This window comes from Anabrus simplex, chromosome 7 (assembly GCF_040414725.1).
Source record: "Anabrus simplex isolate iqAnaSimp1 chromosome 7, ASM4041472v1, whole genome shotgun sequence".
In the NCBI taxonomy this organism is placed as follows: domain Eukaryota; kingdom Metazoa; phylum Arthropoda; class Insecta; order Orthoptera; family Tettigoniidae; genus Anabrus; species Anabrus simplex.
In genome coordinates, this window is record NC_090271.1 from 219,290,100 (window position 1) to 219,302,492 (window position 12,393).

Consider the following 12,393-nt stretch of genomic DNA (forward strand, 5'->3'; position numbering starts at 1 on the left):
TTTCTGATCACTAATACCATCTATTACTTCGGTTTCTATATAGAGCTCATCTGGTTTTACCAGCACCACATCCAGAATATTCTTCCCTCTAGTTGGTTCCATCACTTTCTGAATCAGCTCTCCTTCCCATATTAACTTATTTGCCATTTGTTGGTCATGCTTCCTGTTGTTCACATTACATTCCCAATTGACATTTGGTAAATTGAGATCACCCACTACAATCGCATTCCTTTCTATATCGTTTCCCACATAGCTGATTATCTTATCAAATGAAATGAAATGGTGTATGTCAGGGCTGTCCAACGTTCGTTTCTACGTGAGCACATTCAAATGATAACTAAGGATATGCGGGCGCCAGGTACGATTCTACTAATTCGACTACTGTTATCGGTACTAGAACGACTATAATAATAATAATAATAATAATAATAATAAGTCTAGAATTAAAAATTATATGAAAATATATTTACTCACATAATTAATATGAAATCTGGCACTGCATGCTCGCTCCAATTTGAGGAAAGTCTGGTGTGTAACTGGAACAGGCTGCTCTTAACGCATCATTCAGGTGTGAGTCTGTCAGGCAGGATCAGTATTTGTTTTTTATTATGTTCATTGTCGAAAATGCGACTTCACAAAGATAGGTTGAACCAAAACAATATTGCATCTTCAGAGCAACACTGCAGGTAATGGGATATTTTTTACCATCCACCAGAGTCCAGAAATTGCCACATGTTCTGTAGGAGGATTTCAAAGAAAGGTCTGACTGAAGGCTTAAAATTTCCATTTCTACTTCTTCAGGATTATAATTTTCGAATATTTCACACACCCTCCCTCCAAGCTCACAAACGTCCACAGAAGCGAAGGGATTATTGACAAACATGATCACTGGTTCATGCATTGAAAACTGACTAAATCTGCTACCAAATTCGGACCCATGAGTTTCAAGATATTTAGCAAGAGATGAAAAATCACGCTTGCTGCCATTTACTGTATCTGCCATAGATTTCAAATTTGGAAAATTTGAAAGGGAATTTCTATTTAAATGGACAATCCATACCTTAAGTTTCTTTTCAAATGCATTGACAATACTTATCATACCTGAAATATTATGATCTTTTCCTTGCAATTCGAGATTTAACTCGTTTAATTTTGAGGTGATGTCTGCCAAGAATGCTAATTCGATTAGCAAAGATATATCATCAAGTTCGTGATAATATTTCCCAGGAGATGATTTTATAAAGTCTCTTATCTCATCCAACAGGCAGCAAAACCGTTCGAGTGTTTTCCCCCTGCTAAACCACCTTACGTCTGCATGAAGGATGACGTCACCATACTCCGAATCTGACATACTTAAAATATTTCTGAACGATCGATGACGAGTAGATTGCGATCTTATATAATTCGCTACATGAGTTACAATTTTCATGACATGATCGAACTTTAAAACCTTTGCGCATAAAGCTTCTTCTTGGTGAATAATACAATTATAAGAAAGAAATTTTGGAAATTATTCATCCTTAGCGCAAAGAGAAAGAAATCCATTATTTCTACCAGTCATAGACGGTGCCCCATCTGTTGTTATAGTGCCAAGCTTTGACAGTGGTAAGTTATTCTCTTTGGTGAATTTAACAAAAGCATTAAATATGTCTTCTCCCCAAGTACGTCCATGAAGTGGCAATAGCTTGACAAATTCTTCCTTTACTGTAAAATCATTAAAAACCATTCTAACAAATACACACAACTCAGCAGTGTCAGACATATCAGCACTTTCATCAAACTGGAGTGAAAAATGTTCACACGATTTCAAATCCTGATGTAATTGAGATTCCATATTGTTAGAAATCTGTTCAACCTGCCTAGCAACAGTTTGGTGAAACAACTGAAGTCCTTTGATTGAAGATATCAATTCAGATTTTTCTTTGTTAGATTCAAACAGAGATTCAGTGCATTTAGCATAGCTTCTTTCACTACTTCCCCATCATTGAAAGCTTTTTTCCTTTTAGCTAGGACGTAACAAACTTTATAAAAAGCTATTGTCACGTTACGCGTTTGCTGAACTGGCTTCTTAAACGCACATTGTTGCAATGCTAATTTAAATTTTAGGTCTTTCATTTTGTGTTTTCTTAGTTCAGAATTAACAGGAAATTCACTGTCAATTTTTTTGTGATTAGTCAAAAAATGTCGCTGTACATTACTTCTTTTAGGAACAGACCCGCTAGCATTACACAATAAACACACAGACTTTCCTTTGTTTTCAATAAAGCAATACTGGTCCTCCCATTCACTGTTAAAGTTATAATTTCTTTGCCTTTTAGCCATGTTAAGAAGAGTTATGTTTAATGAAATAAAACTGATTATAAACTGAATTATTTAAAGTTTAGATAGTAACGAAAGAAAGCACACGAAACATGTTGAATGTACAACTTATGGCAACACAAGGCACTCAAAACGTATTCCATAAGCCCTGCATAAGCTCACAAGTAATACTGAATGTTCGCCTGAAGGCTGGGAACTGGGAACATTCCAACTGCAAGAGTTTCATAAATCATTTGTTCATTGTTTACAGCACAGCTTTGTTGGGATTAAAGTTACTTTGTGGGCAAATTGGGTGGTCCATTGTCGTCCTGGTGAAACTCTGTCATGGTAGGTAGTTTATGGCATTGCAATCGAGTGAATCATAAGGAAGCGGTTCTGTTCGGTAGAATAAATATGCGGCTATGTTTGGCTCCGTGAGTAGAGAGGGCCTTATACCTGGCGCTAACCTTCCCCCCACAGTGAGAGATTTGTGGAGGATTTCCCTTTGTCGCAACTACTTACATGTCGAATAATAGCTCTCTTTCTGAACCTTTCTTCTATCTCTTCACTAATTGCGGACACGAGTCAGTTAGGCCTAGATCACATTTATGGCTTACTCAAAGCTCTTTGTGTATTTGGAGGTACGGATACAACAAATTTCCTGACTTTGAGGACGGTATTTTTAAGAGAAAAGTAAGAATATTTATTGAAATGCAAAAGTATATTTTTCAAATAAGTAAAATTTAATTTGGAAATTAATTGCGAAGGGTGCCATAAAGGGGCGCCTCGGGCGCCGCGTTGGACAGGACTGGTGTATGGCTTTTAGTGACGGGAGTGTCCGAGGACAAGTTCGGATTGCCAGATGCAGGTCTTTTATTTGACGCCCATACGCGACCTGCGCATTGTGATGTGGATGAAATGATTGTTGTTCGCATTACCTTCCCAATTTACATTTGGTAAATTGAGATCACCCGCTACAATCACATTCCTTTCCATATCATTTCCCACATAGCTGATTATCTTATCAAATGAAATGGCGTATGACTTTTAGTGCCGGGAATGTTCGAGAACAAGTTCGGCTCGCCAGATGCAGGTCTTCTAATTTTTCGTCCGTAGACGACCTGTGCGTTGTTATGAGGATGAAATTATTATGAAGACGACACATGCACCCAGCCTCCATGCCAGCGAAATTAACCAATTATGGTTAAAATTCGCAACCCTGCCGAGAATCGAACCCGGGACCCCTGTGACCAAAGGCCAGCACGCTAACCATTTAGCCATGGAGCCGGACATCTTATCAAATAATTCTGAATCAGCACTACCCTTTTGCGGTCTGTACACTCCAAAGATATCAAGTTGCCTATTATCTTTAGAGATGAGCCTTACACCTAGAATTTCATGTTTGTCATCTTTAACTTTTTGTAGCTTACAAATTCTTCTTTCACCAGAATGAATAGTCCCCCTATTGTCTTTTCATGGATGCCAAGTACTTTTTCCTACTGTCTCCTTCCCAAAAACAAAATCAGTGTTAAGCCATTGTCATTACTTACTTCATGCAAGCTTTCTTTTTTCCATTATAGTTACATGTCTTCTCTTCCTATTTTTACATTCAGATCCCCAAGAATCACTTTTATATCATGTTTTTGGATGTTGTTATTTTCGTCCAGATTTAAGTAACATTAACCTTTCTATTCTTCCTTTCCCTCCTCTGTGCGAGCACACACACAAAACATTTTAATGTTAAAAAATTCTGTCTAAATCTCAACATATTCTATAATTGAGGAGTGAAGTTAATTATGTTCGGCTTCACAGATGTTTGTAGAAGAAATCCAGTCCCATTATTACTTGTTTCTCGTTCACTATTTCCGTCACATTCCTTGCAGTGCTGGAATTTTCACTCTATACTTATTCATTTCTTTCAACTTACCAGATCTCTGTAAGGTCTTCACACTCCACGTGGCTCAAGTAATATCTGTTTTCCTTCTTGTTAACATTTTTCTGCTCCAGTACATCTCCAGGCTAATCATATTTATCTGAGGCAATTTCAAGGTATAAGTATGTATGTATTGTTTTACAAGGTATGGGAGTTAACTCTACGCCCTGCCCCCAACTAAGGTCATTTGAGCTCTCAAACCTCCAAAAAGTACCTTGCAAAGGATAGCAGTGTTGTTATATCTCAGCAGTAGTTAGCAATTCCTGGTAGAAATCGCCAGTCATTTACTTTTTTATGATAAATTTTCTTTTTCTTTTCTTTTTTTTTCTAGGTTCAACAAATTCAATATTACCAATTGCACAGTTCAAGGTAATATGAAGGCTGATGTTTTGCTTGTACTTGAAGACAGCTACCTGTCATATGACCTTCTAGAGTCCAGTGACTCTACCAGCAGTGATTCAGGGAATACTTCTAGTGCTACAATAGTTTTATCATGAGTGTTTAAAGCAACATACTGAAATAGGTAACTTTATGAAACTGCTGTGTCGTTGCATTAATGCTTACATACATGTTTACCTCTTAATAAGAGCAGATTGTCATGCTATATGTATTTTTTTGAGAAAGGATTCTTTTTTTTTTTTTTTTAAAGAAGGAAACCATTCTTTTTTCAGTGTTGTCTCAGTTAATATAATTTATAGGCTTTTAGGCTATCAAAGCATAACATGTAACACAATAACATTAACATACCTGTAAAAAAGGAACTATTGTAATTGAATGACATGTTTAGTTTTACAAGAACATCCTTATATTCTATCAAATCACTTTTAACCACACATATGTATTATGTACTATGTACAATATATTTATATTGCATAAATGTGTCAGTGATAGTTAATTGGTGATGTTATGAATGAGTGAGATTAATTATGAATATAGAAGTCTTTTATTGGCACTTCAGTAAATTTGAGAAAGTCCAGATCACTTGCTTCTACAGTGATTTGCGAATTTGTCTGTCGGGGTTAAGGAGTAAAGTAGAAGGGTAACCCTTTGTTCATTGGAGGGAGTAGGAGCAGATCTGTGTTGATGTGTGTGAAGTGGTATGAATTGTCATATACATGCTTTCCGAATGCTGAATGCCGATCGTATCTAATAGCATTTTTGTGTAAATGAATGTAGATAATCGACTGAACTTTTAGTCTGTTCCCCACAATCTGGATAGTAAATAGTAGTAAGGGGCAGTATACACCAGTAGTTATAGGATATTTGAAATTATTACATCTCGTAATGAGATTTCGAAACACACTTTGCAATTTATGGACATTGATGGAACTCACAGTGTTCCTAATTTCAATTATTAATTCTTCCGCAGTTCAAGGATTATTCCTGTAAACATTTTGTTTGAAATTTCCCCATAGATAAAAGTCGCAGGTGCTTAAATCAGGCGAATGAGGTGGCCATAAGCTTTAACTCATAATCTGATAATCATTGGACACTACTTGCAACAGTCACGTAGAGGTACACGCCGTATGGGCTGTCGCACCACCCTACTGGAAATAGCCGTACCTTTGTTTCTTCTTCTGTCATTTCAGCAAAAAATAGTGTTAGAATGTTGTGAATATAATGGTCGGAAGTAAATATGTCCTGAAAAAATATCGGGCCGACAATTCATTGGGCACCAATAGTGCACCATACACCCACCTTCACATCGTACAAAGGTCTCAGTCTGTATCCCAGATCCTATTGTTTTGTGAATTTACATATCCACTGAAATGAAACTATGCTTCGTCACTCATAAAAAGAAAGTTCAGATTCATGATACCATCGTGAACACACTATTCATTAGCCAGTTGCAAAACATTACTCTTGCAATGAAATCTGTAAACTGTATATTATGGACAGAATGAGTCCGTAAGATGGTATATGTAATAATTTTGTAGCATTACGTGCTGATTAATGTGAAATATCAATTTTCTGAGGTACTCTCCGAAGCGATTTATATGAAATGACTTGTCTTCTAACCTCTCCTGTGAGAGAGCTAATCTCCGCTGCTTTTTCTTAATAGTTACAGAACCAGTATGACGCCACTTGTGAACGAGTCATTTCATTTTGATGGTACTGTAGGACTGGGAAACTGTCTACAGAATTTGTGGAGGCACCTTATAACTGGTTTCTTCTTCGTGTGCAAATAACACTCAACCAGAAATATTCTCTGCGCTGTAATGTTCTTAACCATCGTGATAATAACCTCACAGCCGGGCTGAATGGCTCAGAGGTTGAGGCGTTGGCCTTCTGACCCCAACTTGGCAGGTTCGATCCTCATTCAGTCCAGTGGTATTTGAAGGTGCTCAAATAGGTCAGCCTCATTTCAGTAGATTTTCGTAAAAGAACTCCTGCGGGACTAAATTCCTACACCTCTGTGTCTCCGAAAACCGAAAAAGTAGTTAGTGGAATGTAAAGCCAATAACATTATAATAACCTAACAACACACTTCAAAGGTCCAGTAATTACTAGCAACTGGGCGAGTTGGCTGTGCACTTAGGGGCGCGTGGCTGTGAGCTTGCATCCGGGAGATAGTGGGTTCGAATCCCACTGTCAGCAGCCCTGAAGATGGTTTTCCGTGGTTTCCCATTTTCACACCAGGCAAATGCTGCAGCTGTACCTTAATTAAGGCCACGGCCGCTTCCTTCCCACTCCTAGGCCTTTCCCGAGACTTATCTGTGTCGGTGCGACATAAAGCCACTAGCAAAAAAAAATTGCTAGCAAGCTGCTGTGTCAGCTGTCAAGACTGCTTATCACACCAAGCTTGACACAAACCATATGGCTCTCACTTGGTGATTCCCACGGCCTCTGAGCAGAAGTGCGAAATCTTAAATTATACTCCATGTAGTATTTCTGTTTGTGTGTGTCTGGAGTTTACCACTGTCAAGTAGATGAAGCTGCACTTGATCTGTCCATTCTGACACCTTCTACTGCATCTTCCATGTTTGTAACAGAACTCCAGGAATTGTAAACATTGTATAGAGGTATGTTATTTCAGGAGCCACTCAGATTTTAGTCTGCCAGATGGATTTCTATAATGAAATGAGGTCAACATAGTTTGCCAATCTGCTCAAATAGTTGCACTTACCTCTTGACATATCTGTAGTATTCAATTGCAGAATGTACATAATGCCCAGTGCCTTTTTTTTATGACCAAGGAAAGTACAAGTAAAATTAGTAGAGTTTACTCTTCCTACCTCTCTGTTTAGGAGGTTCTTTGAATGAAATGTCTCAGAATGATGTTGTATATGTAGTCATTTATTATTACGAAGTATTTAAGAAGTACACATTAAAACCTTACGTATTATCTATCTGTGAAATACATTATTTATATTTATATTATTTTTACTGTATACATAATTATATTTTTCTGTTTGTAACTGTAAGGAAAAAGTAATGTCAAAAAAAAGATAATTTATTTAAACAATAAATTAATTTCTTTATAGTTGATTAGTATCATGAGAGAAAGTTGAAAAATTTTGAAAATGAATTTTTATGAAAGTAGATTAATATTGTACCCTGTGTGTCAGGGTTTATTAAAATTGGAATAGAGATTATATTTTTCCAAATTTAAAAAGAGCTAATTTATTATATATTATTATTGTTATTACTGTTATTATTATTATTATTATTATTATTATTATTATTATTATTATTATTATTATTATTATTATTATTATTATTATTAAAAATAATAAGGTGTAGAAGACAAGCTTTGGATCATTTTGAAGCTCAAGACCTTTGGATATAATGAACTACTGACTTCCAACAAAACAACATTAATTAAAGAGAAAAAAAATAGGGCAGGCTTACAAAATTAAATGGATTTAAATAAGTTCATATTTTACATTATTATGCTGCTCATAAATAATTGTTACATTAAAGAAATGTGTAAAATATAGAAGTTTGTGTAAGTACTCGTAACGTGAATGTGTATTTAAAACCTGCACGCTTCAGAAGACTAAAAATAAGATGATGCCGATGGGCTGAACTACCAACAAATAAATTACCTCATGTTAGAGTGCTAAAATACAGAAAAGAATCTAAATAGGATATTGAAATTCTGTAAGCACAATACATCGGAGCCATTAGGGTTTTAAAGGCACTCACAGCTAATATCAAGAGAAAAATAATTACCTTAATGCAAGCCAAAAAGCAGGTTAAGGAATATAATTGAAAAAGGGCACGAGCCCAGTCACCTTCTTTTGAAACATCAGCTAATTCCATCTCTACTAGAGAAAGCAAACAAAGAAAACCTACAGTAAGATTCAATGTTGATAATAAATGGTTTACTTGCATTACAAGAGGTCTAGTAACTTAATACAAAGCTATGTATGGAAACACTTCAAATACTGAAAATATAAAAACATGATGATGAAGGCGACCTGAAAATTCTTGAGCAATGTAAAGGAAATTAAACTGAAAGTCTAAAAGAAGCAGAGCAAGCAAGCCACAATAAGCGTCGCTACTCAAGGCCAATTCCAATATAATTGGTCCGTTATTGGAAATGATCAATTTTCCAGCTAACTCATTCTTGATTGCTAGAATTTTGCCCCAGTGTACCAATTTGTGCTAATCAGTTGGTAACTAGTGCGCCTGCCAAGATGCATAGCTAGTGCATGCAGTAGAGGCCACTGCACAGGCTACTTGGAGCCTCAGGCAGTGCCGATGCCCTACGAGAGACTTGGTCTCTCTTACAAAAATTGATAACAAATGGCCTGTAATGGATACTCCCGAGTATTGCTCAAGGTCAACTCTTCTGATCGTCAGAGAGTATTCTCTTCTGTTTGATGCCTGCGCCACAGGGATGAAGTTTCTCTTCAAAGCCTTTTCGGTTGTTCAGCACCACATTGCTTTAGGACTTCCTCATCTTCTCCTTGGTTCCTCGATGTCAATAGCTCTCTGTACAGGATGATCTTTATCTTGACATTGTACGTGCCCATACCAGTGTAACTGCTACTTTCTCCAGTTTTTCATTGATAGGGGCAGTATTAAATGATCCTCGCACGTCCTCATTGTGCAGTCGATCACATAGTTACAACCACTGACCATTGTTGCATCTACATCTCCATGATAAGCATTTGCTGATCATGCTGCTTCTGCCTTGCCCAGCATTCAGTTCCATAAATAAGAGCAGGGCTGATGACAGTACTATATATTTTGCCTTCAGCTTTACAGGCATCTACCTGCCATACAAAATACCTGTCAGTAAAAAAATAGATATCTAGATTCTGGAATTTATAGGCTTAAATGTGCAGATTGTAAAACCTTGTATATAGGACAAACGGGGAAAAACTTTTTGATAAGATACATGGAACACACCAATGCCGAAAAACACAACAGATATTCGGCCACGAGTTCATACATGGGAAATTTAATTCATATTCACCACTATAGAAAAAGTCTTAACAAACCTAAACTTTAAATAAAGGTAAACTAATGAATATACTCAAACTCGTACATTGAAATAGATCAGAAACAGAACACCAACTTTAACATAAAGAGGATTACAGAAAATGGGGAATGGGTTTGAAAATGGGAAATCATGGAAAATGCTCTTCAGGGCTGCCTACAGTGGTGTTAGAACCTACTATCTCCCAAACATAAGCTGACAGATACGTGACCTAGCCCACACTGCCACTCGCTCGGTCTTTCAGAAGTGGTAGACTTTAGGAGATAAGGCCCTTATCATTACTGAACGGGAAATGTCTTCGCTTATTGAAGTAATCATTCCTCCACGTGCCAACCTCATCAGCATGTGAATAGTCGGGCTAGCCAGTTCATCAAGGGAGAGTTTCGTCTTTGCATTTAACAACCCATAGTTCTCGGACCAGGACATAGTAAAGGAATCTGTATACCTGGGTCAGTCATTAAGGACATGGGAAGCTGTGAAATAGAGCTCAAAAGACGTATTGTTCCAAGTCGCGCTGCAATGGTTAAACTCGTTAAGATCTGGCAGAACCAGGCAATATCAAAAGCTACAAAGATGCACTTGGTGGAATCACTAGTGTTCATTCTTTTTGTACAGCTGTATGACCTGAACCATAAATGCTAGAAACAAAAGTAGAATTGATGCCTGTGAGATGTACTATTGGTGGAGAATGCTGCGAGTATCCTGGACAGAAAGAACAACAAATGTTTTCATTCTGAATGAACTGAGCATCCAGAAACGTCTTTTTTCCCATGTGAGTGAGTGTTACCTCCAATTCCTTGGCTGCATTTTCAGAAGAGAAGGATAGAAAAGACCCTTTTGCAAGGCAAAGTTGAAGGCAGTAGACCACAGGGAAGAACAGCAAGTAGATGGTTAGATCAGGCGAAGATCACTGGCCTACCTCTTCAGATCATGTTAAAGAAAGCTGAAAACTGCTCTTGATGAAAGCATCTCGTAAAAGCTGCAATGCAGAAATAAGAGTTATGAGGTCTCGACGGTCAACAATGAGCAAAATGACTAATGATGATGAGTTCTTGTTTTAATTCTTGTGCCTTACCAATATTCTTCTGAATGTGTTTGCAATATTCAGGCCTAGGGGTTAGTCTCTTTTTTAGCTCTTGGTCTCCTTTTTTTGGGGTTAGTCTCTCACAGTCTCCTTTTTCAGAATAAGTCTCTCTTCTAGCTTTCTTGCCTTCAACAGATGAAGAATTTAAAAATTATGAAGTTCGAGTAGAATAATTGTGCAAGGTGTTTTTCTTCAAATACAACAAAGGTATGTGGTTTGTCATGTCTTTATTAAAGGTATGATCAGTACTTAACTTATTTCAGAAGTTTCTGATGATGAGAACATCCTTGTAATGAACGCACACATATTGTTATTTGTGATGTTCTGCAGAAACTAACTTTGAGTTACGTTTTCCAGGAAAGTTACTGTAATGTACGTTTTGTCATTTTCTAATACTTTTCTTTTCCTTTCAGGATTCATATTGGAATTGTTGACTGCTGATCTGTGAACTGAAGTGGAAATAATGGCAAAGTGTAACTTTAGAAATGATAGGCTATTTAAAAAGGACTAGAATGGACATATGTTTTCAGCATGGGCATCAAGACACAGTGCATCGGAAGTATTTTGTAAACTTTGTAGGTGTACAGTTGATTTTCAAAACAAGAGGTATCATGCTCTTCTTCAAAACTCAGACTATCCTACACATAAAAAAATAGCCTCCAATGTTCACGGGTGTAAGCAGATGGTTTTAGTTACAGCATATCCCAGTGATTCTTCTGATACAGTCCAAAGTGAAGATACTGGGTCCAACCGTAGTTCTTCAATGCCTGTTATTAAACTCTATAGTTTGAAGAATGCGGCGACAGTATCTGAACTAATTTGGGTTATGAAGTCTATGTGCTGCAACTTTTCTGCATCTTCTTGCTGTGGCATGAAGGAAACCTTTAATTTAATGTGATATTTAATAATTGATGCACTAGGACCATATATTCAGCAGATGATCTTAGATGATGTGGGAACCTTGTATTCAGTCTGTTTTGATGAAACAACCAATGTTGAAGACAAAAATCAACTTTTCAGATATTGGTGAGATATTGGTCAGAGAGTAGAGTTGAAGTACTTTCAAGACATTTACAGACATTCTTCATTGAGAAAGCTGATGCACAAACTCATCATGGAAAAATTCACTCTTAACAAACTTATAACGATTGGCTGAGATGGGCCAAATGTGAATAAGAGAGTTCAGCCTTTTTAATGAAGATTTAACTGAAATGAGATCTTGCGGGTTAGGTGATGTCGGGACCTGCCACATTCACATCGTCCACAACGCATATCTGAAAGCCTTGCAGACTTTTGGTGAAGATGCATCTGAATTAGCTGTTGCTGTTTACCACTATTTTGATTGGTGGCCAGCCAGGCTGTAGGAATATGAACGGATTCAAGTTACCTCAGAAGAAATTCTTGAAACATTCTCTATCTAGGTGGCTTACATTTTGCCCTGCTGCTGAAAGACTGCTTGAACAGTGGGATGGAGTAAACCAATACTTTCTTAAATTCCTGCCATCAGTAAAGAATCAGACTGTGTTACAGTTTACTTCCTACAAAAAACTGGCCAACCTTTTACGTTGTTCAACAGACAAAGCACAATTGTACTTTACTATGTCTTCTGTAGAACTTCTTACAAGC

At 37.1% G+C, this 12,393-nt stretch overlaps 1 protein-coding gene across 5 annotated transcripts in view; it reads left to right on the top strand.

The window, feature by feature from the left end:
- The window catches only part of LOC136877479 (protein nessun dorma), a 206,844-nt gene extending 194,959 nt beyond the window's left edge, over positions 1 to 11,885 (top strand). For 2 of the 5 annotated variants that reach the window (XM_068228662.1, XM_067151561.2), the window contains exon 10: positions 4,563 to 7,616. In XM_068228662.1, the coding sequence (XP_068084763.1) occupies positions 4,563 to 4,728 (166 nt within the window). In that variant the 3' untranslated portion in view covers positions 4,729 to 7,616. Of the gene's footprint in view, positions 1 to 4,562; positions 7,617 to 11,180 lie in introns of those variants that run through there. The other 3 variants (XM_067151559.2, XM_067151562.2, XM_067151558.2) reach the window with 3 other exon arrangements.
- The last annotated feature ends 508 nt before the right edge of the window (positions 11,886 to 12,393 follow it).